Source organism: Thamnophis sirtalis, unplaced genomic scaffold (genome assembly GCF_051295495.1).
Source record: "Thamnophis sirtalis isolate CommonGarterSnake01/CBP01778 unplaced genomic scaffold, rThaSir2_p1.2 scaffold_6, whole genome shotgun sequence".
NCBI lineage: Eukaryota > Metazoa > Chordata > Lepidosauria > Squamata > Natricidae > Thamnophis > Thamnophis sirtalis.
In genome coordinates, this window is record NW_028261386.1 from 3,106,716 (window position 1) to 3,125,517 (window position 18,802).

Genomic DNA, 18,802 nt, shown 5'->3' on the forward strand with positions numbered 1-18,802 from the left:
CTGGGTGCTGATTCGGTGCTGGAGTCTTTTTTTGCTCTTTTTTTGGCTGGTTGATTGTCTCTTTTGCATAGTGTCGTAAGAGTCAAAGGCAAAACTATGCTTAAAGTTCCAATTTAATAAGGCAGGCCATGTTGGCATCGTGCTATGGGATCCCAATTCTGGAAGTTACATCAGAATCCCACCCAGTTAAAAGTTCATGATCTTGTCCCCACACCCACAGTCCATCACATGGTCCAATCTTCTTCTTCCACGCTAGCACCTACGCCCAACTGCTTCCGATCAGATGCAAAGGTTTGGGAGACAAAAGATGACCTTGAGCTTCTAGGAAGGAAATTTTTTATTTTGAAAACAACACATTTTACCCCTTGCTAAATCCCCACCCCCCTTAATGAGAGTGTGGCAGGCCAAAGATTCTTAAAGGAACCACTGCAGGCCTGACACAGGTACTATGCTTGAGGGCTAAGTGTCAGATTCAGATTCAGATTTAATTTATTTGTATGCCGCCCTTCTCCGGGAGGAACTCAGGGCGGCGAACAACTCAAAAGGGGAAAGGGGATACAAACACAATACATATAATTAAAATACACAAGAGTCATACGGCCATACAAGTCGAGAGGGGAGGGGAACTCATCAACCCTAGGCCTGCCGGCACAGCCAGGTTTTGACGGCTTTCTGGAAGGCCTGGAGAGAGGTGAGGGTCCGAATCTCCGCGGGGAGTTCATTCCAAAGGGCCGGAGCTGCCACAGAGAAAGCCCTCCCCCGGGTAGTAGCCAGATGGCATTGGCTGGTAGACGGAACCCGGAGGAGGCCAACCCTGTGTGATCTGACGGGTCTTTGGGAGGTAATTGGCAGAAGGCGGTCTCTCAAGTACCCAGGTCCAATACCATCTCCATCTCCGGTTTCGGGCCGGTGTTTGGGGCTCAGGACCCAAGACAGCACCCCAGAGTTCAGGGGAACTGGTTGATTTTTTTTTTAAAGAGGATTCGGGATAATGTCAGGGTTCCAAGTAACACCTCTAAGGAAAGAAGACTCCGGAGCTTGATTTTCCTCCAAATTCCATTTTATTAGAGATGTCATGTTGGCACATCTGGGAAAACCTGAATCTGAATGCTTCTAGGTTTTCCCCACCCGAACGAAAGTTCAAGTCCCTGCCCAGCACCCACACGTCCATCTCATGGTCCAATCAGGCACCGTCCCAACTGGAGTTGCCTCCCAAATGACACCTCTCCAGGTGCAGGGCAACATGTCCTTGACTCTCTGAGAAAGGAATGTTATTTAGACTATATATCTCCATATAATTCTCCCCTCCCATTTTCCTACAGGATTAAATGTGGCAGGCCCAATGCAAAAGATGGCTTCCAGGCCTGACACTAAGAGGGATCGGGAGAGGACAGTTAATTTTCTCAAGGGGCCACACGAGAAACTAAGACAGTTGCCAAAGCAGGGGTCTCCAACCTTGGCAACTTTAAGCCTGGCGGACTTCAACTCCCAGAATTCCCCAGCCAGTTCCCCTTGTGCCTTTATTCCCAAGTCAACTCTGTTCCTTAGCTCCTCCTTGTCACATTGTCCAATCAGGAGTTCTGGCATCATCCCGGCAATTCCTTCTAGTCTCCAAGCAGCACCTCTTGAGATGACTGACCTTGGTTCCCACAGTCCCATGATCTGTTATTATTATCTGTTCTGACATTCCAACCAGAGGTGTCAAACTCGATTTCATTCGAGGACCCCATCAGGGTTGTGCTTGACCTGGGGGGAGGGGGGAAGCAGGATGGGCGTGGCCAGGCTGGGTGTCAAATCACTTGTCGGGGATCCGTTTTCAGCTGCGACAGCCTCCTGCAGCCCTCTGCCATCAAAAACCAAACTCGTGCTCCGTTTTCGCTGGCAGAGGCAACGCGGGCTGGTCCTTCGCTGTTTACACGGTGGCCCCGCAGGCCAGATCTAAGCATCCTGTGAGTCGCATTTGGTCCACAGGCCTTGAGCTTCACACCCCTCCTCTACACACACACACACACACACACACACACACACACACACACACACACCATACCATGTGGCAAAGTGAGAAATGAGAAGATGGCTGTGGCAGCCCAGATGCGTTTCGAAGAGGAGAGTACCTTACTGAGCACTAGAGGCCACTGCATTGGGGCCAACCACTCATCGAAGTTAACGCTGGCCGAGTGCTTTCAAACATACAAAATGCTTCACGTGCACTTATGAGGTTATGAGCTCACCACCTTATAAAGCAGGCTGGCCCCATTCTCTTTCCAGATTACGACGGGGAAGCCCACCTGGTGAGTTCATGACAGAGGCCGGGTTTGAAATGGGGTCATCTTGATTTGCAGCCCCCCTGTTTAAAACCCGTAAACAATAGATTCGGCAGAATGACTTCTCTCTGCTTTGTTTTTGAATGCAGTGGGTCACGCAGGAGGGCCCAGAGAATTTCCTCTTCTGATCACTCAGATTGACATTTTTCTCCTGTTTTTTTTTTTCCTCTTTCAGGTCATATACTGTTCTTTTGGTGGCACATCGAAAGGTCTACATTTCAATAACCTGATAGTGGGCTTAGTCCTGCTGACGAGGGGCCGAGATGAAGAGAAAGCTAAATGTAAGTATCAAGGCATCCCTCACCCAGGTCATGGCTGTCCCACGGTGGGTTTTTTTTTCCAAAAGGCAACGGGACCTTCTTGCTTTTTTTCTTCGAAAACGTTTCTCATCCAAGAAGCTTCCTCTGTTCTGAACGGAAGAAGAACTGAAAAAGGGAGAAGAACCGAAGCAGCTTTTTTTTAATGAGAAGGGAAATGTTTTCAAAGGGGAGGGGAAAAAAGCCTCAAGAAAGTCCAGTTGACTTTTGGAAAAAGCACCTTTGGGATAAGTACCAGTCATATTCGGAAGAGAGAGAAGGCATGGGGAGATGGGTGCCCCAGCTCAGCTGGAGCTTTCATAATTGTGTAGCTCAATTTGCCTGAAATGATATACGGTTTCCTGCTTGAGCAGGGGGTTGGACTAGAAGACCCCCAGGGTCCCTTCTAACTCTGCTATTCTATTCCAGTGACGGCGAACCTTTTCAGCACCGAGTACTGAAACAGGAAGGTGCGCCAGAGCCTGGAAACCCAAAGACCAGCTGGCCGGCACATATGCGCATGCTGGCCAGCTGGTCTTCTGGTTTCCAGTGTGCGCATACATGCAGGCCAGCCGGTCTTTGCGTGTGCCAGAAACCGGAAGACCAGCTGGTTACGGCGCATGTGCCCACAGATAGAGCTCTAAATGCCCCAGGTTCACCATCACGGTTCTATTCTGCTCTGCTCTGCTCTGTCTAATTTCAGTTAAGAGCCTGCTTGAAAAGCATCACCAGTGTAGACCTCTGACACCAAAGTCCATGTCAGACGTGCCATCCCACTGCACTGGCCTCACTTAGCTACATGCCAGGCTAGTAAGGCGGGGAGGAGACGGAGCCGTGGGGTGGGATGAAGTAAGGAGGGGAAGGCAGTGGTGGGTTTCAAATTTTTTTAGAACCTCTTCTGTAGGTGTGGCCTGCTTTGTGGGAGTCGCTTGCTGGCCACGTGACTGGGTGGGAGTGGCTTGTCAGCCATGTGACTGGGTAGGTGTGGCCAACTTATAAAATGTGATGAAACTCACTTAACAATGTTCTTGCTTAGCAACCAAAATGTTGGTTCAGAAACTCTGGCATTTGAAGCACGCAAGTCTTAAAGCTGTCAAGTTACAAGACCCTTGCACCCCTAACCCCAGGGGTGTTCAAACTTGACAGCTTTAAGACTTGTGGACTTCAACTCCCAGAATTCCTCCTCTCGCTCTTCATCTTGATGATGTGCGGACGGGCGGGGGGAGGGAGATGGAACCGGTTCTAAACAGGACTGTAGATTTGTGGAATCTCTTCTATTGAAGAGGTTAGAACTGTCAGGAAACCACCCCTTGGGGGTGGGGAGGGAGCTGTGGGGTGGGCGATTAAAGGAATCCGAAAGCCTGCATACCATCTCATGAGAGCCAGTGGAATGCAGCACCTCCAAGCCGGGGACCAAGTAGCTGGGGACTTTTACCAAAACAATTAGTTTGAATACGATTAGTCACTCATCAATAACCGTAGGGAGACGGCTCCCAAGGGGGAAAGTTAACTGTTTGGTTTGGCCGTGAAAGGCTAGATTCAGCTTTGCTCCATTATAACCACTTGGCCTTAGTAAAACATGCTTTCAACTGCCATGACTTGGGGGGGGGGGGGTGTCTTCCTTTCCTATTGCCTAAGCAGGACGACTGCCAGTCCTCCTGCTGGCTGGGGAATTCTGGGAGTTGAAGTCCACCCACCTTCATAAGCTGCCACGATTAGGAAACACTGATATAGGCTTTGTTTGTGATACTTATTTTGCATAAAACGCCATATCAGATGACTTTAAGAACAACTGTAGATTTTTTGTAAAAAAAAAAAAAGTTCGGACCCAGGCTTCCCCAGCAGCACGAAGGCGAGTCCTTGTCCCAATAAACCCCTTTTATTCAATTTACTGTGAATTCCTCTCCAGCAAAGTCCCAACCACAATCTTTCAAGATAGTTCATAATTACTAGCCTTTATCGGGCTTGGAGAGTGGCCAGGCCGATATCTTTCAGACGCCGCAATACTTGGCAAGAATGCAGGAATGAACTCATTGTCTCCTGCAAACTCCACTCCCCTTTTGCTCCTCTTGTATTCCGTATGGGAGGGGCCATCCACCGTCCACCTGTGGCCTTACTCCCAAGTCGACCCTTCTTCCTTAGCTGTTCGCTTCGTCTGGCAACTCTGCACATGTGCACACCAGGAACAGGCTCCAGCTATTCTTCGACCCCACTGATCTCAGATTCTCAGATCTCAGGCAGCTGATAACTGGCATACGGTCCTGGCCCCCTCTCTGCCTCCGACACAGAACCCTCATCAGAGCCTTCCCCAGACTCCAGGACTGGCCCATCTTCCTACCCAACCTCCTTACTGTCCGAATCTGCTGCCAGCTCTGCTTGCTGCTGGCGGGCCACAACACTTTTAAGAGCGTAACTATTTCTGTTTCTAAAATGATATGAAATAATGCAGTGTTTCTCAACCTTGACAACTTGAAGTCCTGTGGACTTCAACTCGCAGAATTCCCCAGCCAGCTATGCTGGCTGGGGGATTCTGAGAGTTGAAGTCCTGTGGACTTCAAGTTGCCAAGGTTGAGAAACACTGAAATAATGGACATCACCAGCTGTATCACAATTTCTGACTTGCACAGAAATCATATGTACATGATTTTGTCTTCTCTCTCAGATATTTTCAGCCTGTTTTCCAATGAATCTGGGAGCCATGTCGCCCGTGAAGAGATGGAGAGGATGCTTCTCATAGTTGATGGGAAAATCCCTGAATGTCTTAAAAAATGCTTCTTGGAGGTAATTCCTGACAATTCGCCACTTTCTATTTAACATTCAATTCATTTGTCTTCCTTTCAGTGGTATCGTTATTCTGCCTTGATATCAAGCCTCTTTTAATGATGCTAATTTTGGTAATACTGCTGCATTATTATTATTATTATTATTTAAATGTAATGTATTAAATCATATCCCTGCATTAAATCATATCACATACTCACTTTAAATAACTGCTCCTGAAAATCAGTTGGCGATAGCTTGAGAGACAGTCTAACTGGAACAAGCTCTGCTGTCATCTGGCCAAGGCATCCCTTGTTCCATTTTTAAATAAACATTTACTTTGGCTGTGCTTCATGTATTGTAGAGTAAGCCTTTGATATAACAGAGTTCGGTTTAATGCTCCTTGTATTTAAGAGGTTAAATGTGTGACTTAAGGGTTTGAAGTATCAACAATAGGAGGGAAAGGGCTAGGAGCAATGGTGGGATTATTATTTTTTTACTACTGGTTCTGTGGGCGTGGTATGGCGTGGCGTGGTGGGCATGGCAGGGGAAGGATACTGCAAAGTCCCCATTCCCTGCCCACTCCAGGGAAAGGATACTGCAAAATCCCCATTCCCTCCCCACTCCAGGGAAAGGATACTGCAAAATCCCCATTCCCTCTCCACGCCAGGGGAAGGATACTGCAAAATCTCCATTCCCTCCCCACTCCAGGGGAAGGATACTGCAAAATCTCCATTCCCTCCCCACTCCAGGGGAAGGATACTGCAAAATCTCCATTCCCTCCCCACTCCAGGGGAAGGATACTGCAAAATCTCCATTCTCTCCCCACTCCAGGGGAAGGATACTGCAAAATCCCCATTCCCTGCCCACTCCAGGGGAAGGATACTGCAAAATCCCCATTCCCTGCCCACTCCAGGGGAAGGATACTGCAAAATCCCCATTCCCTCCCCTCCCTACTCTGCTAACCTGCTTTCCAGTTCCGTTCTTCTGTGCAGGGCAACAAAAGAAGACCTAGCTGATCAGCTGGAATTTGGGAGGCGGTGAATAGAATAGGAGCGGGGCTAGTCAGAAATGGTATTTGCCGGTTCTCCGAATACTCAAAATTTCTGCTACTGGTTAGAACTGGCTGAATACCACCTCTGGCTAGGAGGTTGGGGATTTATCTAGTTTTATAAGTTTTTATAAGTCACAAAAAAGTGACAGGAAGTAAAGGAGAAATTATAGAAGTAGTCCTCACCAAACACTCACAATTGAGCCCCCAATTTTTACTCACTGTAATTTCACAGGGAACCCCTGTAATTTCAAAACTCCACCCCAAAAGGAAGACCCAGGTTGTATTTTTCTGCAAAGAGTTATGGGATACAGGTAATCCTCAACTTACAGCCATTCATTTACCATGTTTCCCCGAAAATACAACATGTCCTCATAATAAGGCCATGGCACACTTTCTGGTGGGCAAAAATATAAGCCCTTCCCCGCAAATAAGCCCCCTGGACAACCCCCTACCTCTGGCCAGGCAGAGCGCCGCTCACCAACCTAGCAGTATCCCGAAGGTGCCAAGCCGCGGGAATTGGAGGGGAGGGAGAGGCAAAGGTGATTGCGTTGCTTGCCGCCTTCGGGATACTGCTAGATTGGTGAGCAGTGCTGTGCCTAGCTGAAGAGAGGGGTTCCCGGGCCGCTATTCTCTTGCGAGCGGGCTCCCAAAGAGCCGGGCACATCCTCAGGGGCAAACAGTCGTGTTGCGCTGTCGCAGCAGCACAACACAACAACCATGAAGTGACCACGCTCACGAGCAGCCACCCGGCAAACCCCCTTTGCAGCCGGGCACAGCGCCATTCACTGACCTAGGGGTATCACCAAGCCGCGTGAGCGCCTGTTCGCCACTGCCCGGCTCCCGCGGCTTGGCGCCTTCGAAATGCCAGTGAATGGTGCTCTGCACGGCTGGAAAAGGGGGTTGCGTGAGCGGCTGTTCCGCTCCCACTCGCACGCCTCCCAGCTTCACGACGCCCTGGCCCAGCTCTCCCTGCAGAGCCAGGGCACCTCCTCTGCCGCCGCCATCCCAACATGGCTTTTTTGGCAGCTTCCAAACAGAGTCTTTCGGCGGTGGCCGCTCTGGGCGTACCCTCTATGATTGTGGGCCAGCTGCCGGCAGAGCATACAACCATAGAGTGTACGCCCAGAGCAGCCACTGCTGGAAGACTTGGTTTGCAAGCAGCAGAAAAAGCCATGCTGGGATAGCGGAGGTGCTGTGGCTCTGCAGGGAGAGCTGGGCCAGGGCATCGTGAGGCTGGGAGGCGCCTGAGTGAGAGTAGAACAGCCGCTCACGCAACCCCCCTCGCCAGCCGTGCAGAGCGCCATTCACTGGCATTTTGAAGGCGCCAAGCTGCGGGAGCTGGGTGGTGGCGAACAGGCGCTGACGCAGCTTGGCGATACCCCTAGGTCAGTGAATGTCGCTGTGCCCGGCTGGAAAGGGGGTTTTCCGGGTGGTTGCTCGAGAGCGTGGTCGCTTCATGGCTGTTGTGTTGCGCTGCTGTGACAGTGCAACACAGCCATTCGCCCATAAGGCTGTGCCCGGCTCTTTGGGAGCCCGATCGCACGACAGCAGCTGCCCGGCAACCCCAAAACAATAAACCCTCCCCTCATAATAAGGCCCAAGCCATATTTTGTAGGCAAAAAGAAAATAAGACCCTGTCTTATTTTCGGGGAAGCATGGTAGCAACCATTGAAATTTACCCTGGCAGTGAAAAAAGAGACTTATGACTGTTTTGTACACTTACAACTGTTGTAGCATCCCCGTGATCACATGATCAATTTTCAGATGCTTGGCAACTGGCATGTACTTATGACCCAGGGTCATGTGATCAATCTTTGCGACCTTCTGACCAGCAAAGTCAATGGAGAAGCCGAAATCACTTAACAACTGTGTTATTAACTTAACAACTGCAGTGATTCATTTAACAACTGTGGTGTCAGGCCTGCCTCCGTTCAAAACACAAGAAAACCCCCAACTCCATTGAGATAGAGAAGAGGTACTTTTACTGAGTTGGAAATGATAGCAGCGAAAGCAAGGCAAGATCGGATTCAAAAGCTGCGAAAGTTACAGATTGAAAGTTTCCCCAAATCCCTGCCCCCAGGGTCCAGCGCTAAGAGTCCTATCAATGTCTAGTACGATGTTATGGGAAAGCTCCTCTGCAGATATTTCTCGCATCTGGAGTCTCAGGATGGTTGGCCTTGACAGGGTGTAAACAACTCCACTCAGCAGCGCAATAATTCTTGAGAGCAAACCTCCCTTTCAGTTCACATGGGACTTCACCTCACCAGCTCACTTCCCCAGCCCAAATACCATGCCCGCCCCTCCCCGTTACTATGGCAGCCGATAGCAAGCATGCAGCAAACTCAAACCCCATGCTAGAGATTCGGCTGACACATGGCAAGAAATGTTACGATCTTTCCTGCCACAGTTGTTAAGTGAATCGTTGTAGTTGCTCAGTTAGCCACCTTCTTGCTCAGCAACAGAATTTTTGGTCCCAACGGTGGTTGTAAATTGAGGACTACCTGTACAGATTCATTTCTTTGCCTGTACAGGTAGTCCTCGGCTTACAACCGCAATTGCACCCAAATTTTATGCTGCTCAGCGAAACATTTGTTAAGTGAGTTTTGCCCCATTGTACGAGCTTTCTTGCCACCGCTGTTAAGTGAATCGCTGCAGTTGCCAATTTAGTAATAAGGTTGTTAAGTGAATCTGGCTTCCTCGTTGACTTTGCCGGTCAGAAAGTTGCAAAAGGGGATCGTACGACCCCAAGACAGAGGTCTTCAAACTTGGCAACTTTAAGACTTGTAGACTTCAACTCCCAGAATTCTCCAGCTGGCTGGAGAATTCTGGGAGTTGAAGTCCACAAGTCTTAAAGTTGCCAAGTTTGAAGACCTCTGCCCCAGGACATTGTAACTGTCATAAATATGAACCAGTTGCCAAGCATCCGAATTTTGATCACGTGAGCAGGGGGATGCGGCAGTGAAAAACAGTTGTAAGTCACTTTATTCAGTGATGTCGAACAGTCACGAAGTGAACTGTTGTAAGCTGAGGACTACTTGCATACCGCTTCATAGTGCTTTACAGCACACTATGAGCAGTTTACAAAGTATGTGCATCTTGCCCCCAACAATCTGCGTCTTCCTTTTACCGACCTGAGAAGGATGGAAGGCTGAGTCAACTTTGGAGCCTGCCAGAATCGAACTTCAGACAATGGGCAGATTTTGCCTGCGATACTGCACTCTAACCCCTAAGCCACCAGGGTGAAGCGCGAAGCCAACTTGCGCGTCCGCCTTCTGCTGGCTGCCACCTTTATAGCTTCATTTTGGATATTATTATTATATATTTTTAATTTCCCATTCTGAATGTTCGGTGGTCTACCATGGGGGTTCTCAAACCCCCGGGCCGCAGTGCCGTTCAGAACTGGGTTTGCAGAAATGGAGGTGCATGCACCATGCTTCCCTGCTGCTCACACGGAATCTCCCTTCATAGCTGGAAGAGGTTGGGTAACTCTGGCCTATGATTTTACTGCACTGGATTTTTTTCCGGGAAACTCACTAGGTGTGTGTGGGAGGGTGGAGTCTGTAGAGATTCACAGTCATCCAGGTCATGGTTGCCCCAATGGGGCTTTTTCAGGAGGCAACTGGACTTTCTTGTTTATTCTTTTGAAGATGTTTTGCTTCTCATCCGAGAAGATTCTTCAGCTCTGACTGAATGGTGGGGAATGGAAGGATTTCTACTCTTTGCAGACAGATGGTCCTTTGCATCCTTTTGGAAGGTCCTTGAAGCACTTGGAGGTTTATCTGTGTCCTCAGGGTCACCTATAATGGTTCCTGTAGTCTGCAATTTCTCCTCTGGACATCCGTTCCTACTCCCACACCATTCAAAGGGGGTTCATCCCAAATTGTATAGTTAAAAGTCTGTGTTGTTGTTATTAGTTGCAAAGTCGTGTCCGACCCATCGCGGCCCCATGGACATCGTTCCTCCAGGCCTTCCTGTCCTCTACCATCCTCTGGAGTCCATTCAAGCTCACGCCGGCTGCTTCGGTGACTCCATCCAGCCACCTCGTTCTCTGCCGTCCCCTTCTTCTTCTTTTGCCGTCCATCGTTCCCAGCATCTCTTCTCCAGGGAGTCCTTCTTCCTTCTCATTAGGTGGCCAAAGCATTCGAGTTTCCCCTTCAGGATCTGGCCTTCTAAAGAGCAGTCAGGGTGGATCTCCTCTAGGACTGACCGGTTGGATGGCCTTGCAGTCCAAGGGACTCAATGCAGGAGTCTTCTCCAGTCTGTAGAGATTCTCAATCATCCAGATCATGGTTGTCCCAAGGGGGGGAGTCACGGCAGTGGCTGGGGGAAAGGACAGCATTCAAATTTCATAAATGAGTCCTGAGGTGCAAAGTTGCTGGCTTTCTGGGTATCCTTTGCACACCCTCTGGGTTTGTGGCTCATTAACATTCTGTCTGTGAAAAGCAGCAGGAGAGAGTGCGGTTAAAATGACATACCTGAGGATTCAAATTCTGCAAAGCCCGTCAGTTGCGCCCCTTGTATTGTCAATCTAATTTGATGGGATATGTATTTAGTATTTAGTATTTATTAGTACTTATAGGCCGCCCTTTTCCCTGAGGGGACTCAGGGCGGCTTACATAAAATGAGGGGGGGGGGGTATACAGACAATAGACACAAGCAATACATAGAAGTAGAATAGTAAGCAACATTCATTCATCATTCGGGTGGGGACAGGTTATCTTTGTCCCCAGGCCTGACGGGCTAGCCAGGTCTTAAGGGCTGTGCGGAAGGTCTGGACGGTGGTGAGGGTACGAATCTCCACGGGGAGATCGTTCCAAAGGGTCGGAGTTACTACTGAAAAGGCTCTCCTCCGTGTAGTTGCCAGTCGGCACTGACTGGCAGATGGAACTCGGAGGAGGCCTAGTCTATGTGATCTAACTGGTCGCAGGGAGGTAATTGGCAGGAGGCGGTCTCTCATGTGTTGAAAGTTGATCGGAAACACGCACTCTTCCCTCTCAGCCTGTGGGAAAGATTCAGTCAGGACGTTAGACGACATGCTGTGGTTGAGCAAGGTCAGCTCTTTCTTCAGTGGTTTTGATTTAAAAGAAATGGGGGAAAAAATCACATCCTATGTCCATGATGGCAAACCTATGGCATGCGTGCCAGAGGTGGCATGCAGAGCCCTCTCTTCTGGTTTTTGGCTCGCTGGCCAGTTGGTCTTCGCAAGCGCAGAGTGCCTGAAAATGACCAAAAAACAGGACGTTTTTCAGACCGTTTCCGGGCCTTTTCCAGACTGTTTTCAGGCCATTTTCAGCCCGAAAACAGCCTGAAAAACGACTTGAAAATGGCCCAGAAAAAGGCCCCCCAAACAATCTGAAAATTGCCCAGAAAATGGCCTGAAAACGGCCCCCAAAACTCCCCCAAAACAGGCATGCGCGCACCAGCCAGCTGTTATTCGGATTTCCGGTGCACACACATGCATGTGCTTTCCCATTTGGGCACTCTGTGCCAAAAAGGTTCACCATCACTGCCCCATGTTATATTGCCCAGATGTTTTAACAACCTTTCTCACATTATGCTATTTTTTCTAATCTGCCAATAAAGGAGAATATTTGTAGTTCATTTTTGAAATGAGGAGTCCTTGACGCTCTCTGAGCTTGCTTGTTTTCTTGCAGACGTTTCATTACCCCACTTTGTAACATCATCAGTGTTAGAAGTGAGCGAGGATTGCAGACAGGAGGAGGAGCAGGAAGGATTGTGGAAGTCCTTGGTGATCTCTGCGCTTACTTGTTTGCTTGCAGACATTTCATTACCCAACTAAGTAACATCATCAGTGCTAGTAAGTATTTACTGGCACTGATGATGTTTGATTAATAAAACATCTGCAAGAAAACAAGCAAGCTCAGGGAGTATCAAGGATCCCTCAAAAAATCCCGGGACACGTATATTCACCTTCATTTGTACAGGATATACCGTATTTTTCGGAGTATAAGACGCACCCTTTCCCCTCAAAAAAAGAGGGTGAAAATCTGGGTGCATCTTATACACTGAATACAGCATTTTAGGCCTCCCGAAACCCCACCCCCTTTGCAATAATGGCTGTGCATAGCCTTTCAGTGGCTTCCAGAGTGCTCCTGGGGGCCGGAGAGGGCAAAAATTAGCGAAAAACAGGCCATTTTTTGCTCATTTTTGCCTCTCCCAGCCCCTAGGAGCACTCTACAAGCCTCCTAAAGGCTATTAATGCCCCTTTTTTGGACAAAAAACGGGCCCATTTTCATGAAAAATGGGCCATTTGGGGGAGGTCTGCAGAACGCAAAAACTTTTTTTTTTTAATTTGCCTCTTCAAAATCTTGGTGCGTCTTATACTCCGGTGCGTTTTATACAGTAAGTCCAGGGTAAAATAGATAACAGGAAAATTTAGTAATAAAATATGCACAATGTACAAATAAATAAATAAATCAGCATCTGAGTAAATACATCACACAACCCCAATCTGTTTGGTATAACCGATTCTCAGATCATCTGCCTTAGCTGTAAACTTGGCAGTTCTGTTCGCTATGTGTACTTATGTAAAGGATTCATTGTGTGTCCCCTCTCTCTGTGTCGCCCAAGATGGCTGCTTTTCCAGTGTCAAATAAGGGCATTTGTGATGGTAGATTTCCCCTCTTTCCTCCTCTGTGTGTGGGCGAAACAGATAACCGTCTCTGATGGGCTGCTTGTGACTAGGAGGATAGTTATATAAGTAGTAAAGATTAAAAGGTAAAGGTTCCCCTCGCACACATGTGCTAGTCCTTCCCGACTCTAGGGGGTGTTGCTCATCTCCATTTCTAAGCTGAAGAGCCAGTGCTGTCCGAAGAAGTCTCCATGGTCATGTGGCTGGCTGGACTAAACATCGAAGGTGCACAGAACGCTGTTCCCTTCCCACCAAAGGTGGTTCCTATTTTTTCTACTTGCATTTTTTACGTACTTTCGAACTGCTAGGTTGGCAGAAGCTGGGACAAGTAACGGGAGCTCACTCTATTCTGCGATGCTAGGGATTTGAACCATCGAACTGCCAATCTTTCTGATCGACAAGCTCAGCACCTTAAGCCACTGAGCCACCGTGTCCCTTGAGTTGAAGTACGCAGGTACAAGTTGCCAAGATTGGATACCTTAGAGTACAGGTAGTCCTCATTTTACGATCACAACTAAGCCCAAAATTTATGTTGCTAAGTGAGAAGTGAGTTTTACCCCATTTTACGACTTTCTTGTCATGTTTGTTAAGTGAATCACTGCAGTTCTTAAATTAGTCACATGGTTGTTAAGTGAATCTGGCTTCCCCATTGACTTTGCTTGTCAGAAGGTCAGAAAAGAGCAATCGCATGACCCTGGGGTGCTGCATACCGTCATAAATGTGAATCAGTTATCAAGCATTCTCCTAATGTAAATCATGTGACCCTGGGGATGGTCATAAGTGTGAAGAAATTGTCATTTTTTTCAGTGCTGTTGTAATTTTGAGTGGTCACTAATGTCAGGGTTCTGACTGATGCCCTAATTAAATCATGAGCCTCGAGCCAAGCTTCAAAAGAAATGCAGTTATTTATTAGGAACTTCATGTCAGCTGGTTCCCAAGAAAAGCCAGCTCTGACCTCATGTAATTTACGGCCCCAATCATGACCCTCCTCCCCCAGAGTGTATCATCAATCACATTCACCAATGGGGCAATTTCGGGGTTGTAGAGATCACTCCCCTCCGGCAACTAAGTAACCCTGGGATACAGCCTTGAGAGAGATAAGTCTGGAATGTGCATGCCATGTCATCGGTTTCCCATTTCCTCCTTTCCTATGGCAACTCGAGAGCAGGCCACAAGTGCTTTGCGAGTTGACAACTAAATGAGCTGTTACAAGTCAAGGACTACCTGTGTTGCAATTAGCTAATATATAGAAAATACTTCTAAGAGCAGTAAGTATTTGTGATCAGTTCCCGTACATGGTGATTGGCATTTGGATTTCGCCTTATGGGTGGGGTGAGAGAGGCTGTTGGCACCAGATATGCGTTTGGCAGCCAGTTGTGCTTTCAGTACTTGGCAAGGCAACTAAGCCAGCTGACGACTTGCCAGCTGCAGTCACAGCTGCCTTGTACATGGCGGTTTTCTTTCCGTGCCTTCAGAAGGCTCAAGCCAAGTCCCTAGACACATTCAGTGGGGGATTCGTCTCTGTGGGATTGCCAGATGTTCTCAAAACATACCAGTGCCTGATGAGAATAATCATAGAGTTGGAAGGAACCTTCGACCTTCCAGGTCAACCCCTGGCCCAGAGCATCCTAGACGGGCAGCAATCCAGATTTCAATTCCAAATGGCATTTCGAAAACCAGCATGATATTGAAATTGCAGTCAGTTTGGGGTAGTGGTTAAGGCGCTGGCCTAGAAATCAGGAGGCTGTGAGTTCTAGTCCCACTTTAGGCATGAAAGGCAGCTGGCTGACTTTGGACCAATCATCAGGAGATGGTGAGTTCTAGTCCCACCTTAGTCATGAAAGCTGGCTGGGTGTCTTTGGACCGGTCCCTCCCTCTCAGCCCAACTCATTTCACAGGGTTGTTGTAAGGAAAACATGAGGAGGAAGGAGTATTATGGTCTATATTGTGTATATTAAAACGAGGAGCCAGATTGTTGGGGGCAAGAGGCTGACTCTGTAAACCGCTTAGAGAGGGCTGTAAAAGCACATTGAAGCAGTATACCCTATTACCCTGAAAATAAGACAGGGTCTTATTTTCTTTTGACCCCCGAAATAAGCACTTGGCCTTATTATGGGGGAGGTCTTATTATCTTTGAGGCGCAGGAGGCAGCAAGCGTGGTCATCTCATGGCTGTTACTGTGCTGCAATATTTTGGGGGAGGTCTTATTTTCAGGGTATAATAGGGTATAACTAAGTGCTATTGCTATTGTTGTATTCTCCATCATGAGTTACCTAATAAAGTAATAAAGTTTAGGGTAAAATCTAAAAAATGGTTGTACCACAAAACCGCGGATGACAAAATCGCGGTCGACGAAAGCGCGTATGTGACATCATCACAGCGCGATGAAAAAGATCGAAAAATGTAAAAATAAAGCGAAAACCTTACCCTAACCCCCCCCAAACCTAACCCTAAACCTAACCCTAAACCTAACCCTTAACCTAACGAAAAACCTAACGCTAACCCTTAACCTAACGCTAAACGTAACGCTAACGCTCTAAACCTAACCCTAACCCTTAACCTAACCCTAACCCTTAACCTAACCCTTACCTTTATGTGAATCGGCTTGCTGTAATTTAATTTTTATTTCAATTTTTTGATCTTTTTCGTTGCGTTGTGATGACGTCACATACGCGATTTCGTCGACCGCGCTTTTGTGGAACGCGGTTTTGACGGGTCACGTTAAAAAATAAGTTTGAACTCTACGGGAGCAGGGTTCCAGATTAACCCCAAAATTTAGGTCGTTAAGGGAGAAAATTGTTAAGTGAGTTTGCTCCATTTTACAGCTTTTCTTGCCTCGTTTGTTAAGTGAGCCACCGCGGTTCTTAAATTAGTCACATGGCGGCTCAATGAATCTGGTTTCCCAAATTGACTTTAATTGTAGCTCAGGGTTGAAATGAGGGCTCCGTGTTGCTGCCCAAGCTTGGTTGTTTTCTTGCAGACGTTTCGTTACCCAACTAGGTGACATCATCAGTGCTAGAAGGGAGTGGGGATTGCAGAGAGGAGGAGGAGCAGGAAGGACTACAGCGTCCTTTGATGCTCTCTAAACTTGGTGGTTTTCCTGCAGACCTTTCTTTCCCCAAACTAGGTAAATATCCTCAGTGATTTCCTATTTATTTGAAAACCCCACTTTTTATTATTGTTAGCATTTATTGCTCCAGATCATTTCGAGCATTAACTTTCTTGCTCCCATCTTCACAGTTGTGAGTTGTTCTTCAACACCCTACCTCCCCCCCCCCCATACACCCTTCTTTCCATTAAAAAAAAAACACCTTATCCTTTTTCTTTCTCAATTTTCCCAAGAGCTCTTTGCTGATCCTATCAATATTGTTCCCTTGGGTATTTTTCTTCCCTACAGTATGTTTTCAGTTTGGGACTGAGCTGTCTTATGTCCCCCCCCCCTCCCCCAAATTTCTCAGCCCACCCTGGCACTGTTTTGTTCACCTCTCAGGATTTTTATCGGTGGAATTCTTCTTTTTCCTTTAGCTGTTTGAACATGGCTCTCTTGAATCTAGAAGACTAATTGGGTGTTTTTGGCCCTCCCTGCCTCCAGGTCTAAGATAATAGCATCACTCTCTCCTGTGGTTCTTACAGCCTTTGCTTCCTTGACCATTTCTTCCCTCTTACCCCGTTTCTTTGAAAATAAGACCTCTCAGGATAATAAGCCACATTGGGCTTTTGAGTGTATCAGAGGTAGGTTCCTACCAGTTCGCACCTATTCGGTAGAACCAGTTCGTCAAATCTACCGAACCGGTTAGAAGAGGTTCCACCAATGGACCCGGAAAGCAGGCCACACCTACAGAAGAGGTTCAAAACTTTTTGAAACCCCCCACTGGTCCTTGGATATGATTATTCTACACTATCATGCTCATATTTATAAACCTCAGTGCCTCTGTGAAAGGTAAGGATGACTACTGCGTTTGTGGTGCAATCAGAACATTGCGTGTGTTGAAGTTGTTTTAACGCAAACCAAAGATGCCTTTTAAAAAACAAGTTTACATCACATTCTTATGCATGCCAGTGCTGTGTGTGAGGTAATTTAAGATGGTTCTGACAAGTGTCGTCAGCATCTTCATATCCGGTCACATGGGCGGCAAGCCACTCCCACAAAGGAGCCCACACCCACAGAGTAGGTTCAAACAATTTTTGAAACCCACCACTGGAGCGCATGCACTAAAATAAGCCCTCCCCAAAAATATTGCAATACAGCAGCAGCCATGAGGTGACCACGCTCGCCATCTCCTGCACCTCAAAAACAATAAGACTTCCCCAAAAATAAGGCCAAACACTGATTTCGGGGGGCGAAAGAAAATAAGACTATTATTTTTGGGGAAACACGGTAGTAAGTAAAGGTAAGGTAAAGGTTCCCCTTGCACGTATGTGCTAGTTGTTCCCAAATCTAGGGGGCAGTGCTCATTTCTGTTTCAAAGCCGAAGAGCCAGCGCTGTCCGAACACATCTCCGTGGTCATGTGGCATGATTAAACACCAAAGGTGCACGGAACGCTGTTCCCTTCCCACCAAAGGTGGTCCCTATTTTTCTACTTGCATTTTCTACCTGCTTTCGAACTTCTAGGTTGGCAGAAGCTGGGACAAGTCACGGGAGCTCACTCCATTACGCGGTGCTAGGGATTCGAACTGCTGAACTGCTGACCTTTCTGAACGACAAGCTCAGTGCCTTAGCTTATCCCCAATTCTTTCCTTCTCCTTCCAGACTATGATGCGGCTCAGTACAGTAGTCCTCGACTTTCAACAGTTCACTTAGTGACTGTGTCGACATAACAACGGCACTGAAAAAAGTGACATGATCATTTTGCCCACTTAACAACCGTTGCAGCAGCCCCATGGTCAAGTGACTTACATTCGGATGCTTGACAACCGGCTCACATTAGTGATGCTTGCAGTGTCCTGGTGAACATCTTCTGCAGCTTTCTGATGAGCAAAGTCAACGGGGAATCCAGATTCACTTAACAGCAGTGTTACTAATTTTAAAGCGCAGTGATTTACTTCACAAACAACAGAATAACAGAGTTGGAAGGGACCTTGGAGGTCTTCTAGTCCAACCCTCTACTTAGGCAGGAAACCCTATACCATTTCAGACAAATGGCTATCCAACATCTTCTTAAAGACTTCCAGTGTTGGGGAATTCACAACTTCTGGAGGCAACTTCTGTTCCACTGATTAATTGTTCTCACTGTCAGGAAATTTCTTCTCAGTTCTAAGTTGCTTCTCTCCTTGATTAGTTTCCACCCATTGCTTCTTGTTTTATCCTCAGGTGCCTTGGAGAATAGTTTGACTCCCTCTTCTTTGTGGCAACCCCTGAGATATTGGAAGACTGCTATCATGTCACCCCTAGTCCTTCTTTTCATTAAACTTTCAATGAAATTAAAATGTGACCGGGAAAGTCGTAAAATGAGGCAGAACTCACCTAACAACTTTCTCACTTAGCAACATCAACTTGGGGTTCAATTGTGGTCATATGTTGAGGACTGCCTGTAGGTAAAAACGCCTATTACCGGTATTAAAACCTGGAACATGTTACCTGCAGAACACCTCTTGGTAAGAGCTGTGTGACACTGATAGAAATGATCCAATTCTGCTGTTAGGCATAACCACGGTCTGTCCCTCCTCTGCCTTCTCGGTCCTAATGGTGTATTTTTGTAAAAATTGTGCCGGGGA

The 18,802-nt window shown here is 47.4% G+C and overlaps 1 protein-coding gene across 1 annotated transcript in view; it reads left to right on the forward strand.

Annotated features, from left to right (window-relative positions):
- USP32 (ubiquitin specific peptidase 32) overlaps window positions 1-18,802 on the forward strand; it is a 219,618-nt gene that overhangs the window by 86,922 nt on the left and 113,894 nt on the right. Inside the window, exons 3-4 of the mRNA XM_087717114.1 lie at window positions 2,500-2,605; window positions 5,283-5,401. Of these exons, the coding sequence (XP_087573240.1) occupies window positions 2,500-2,605; window positions 5,283-5,401 (225 nt within the window). The remainder of the gene's footprint in view (window positions 1-2,499; window positions 2,606-5,282; window positions 5,402-18,802) is intronic.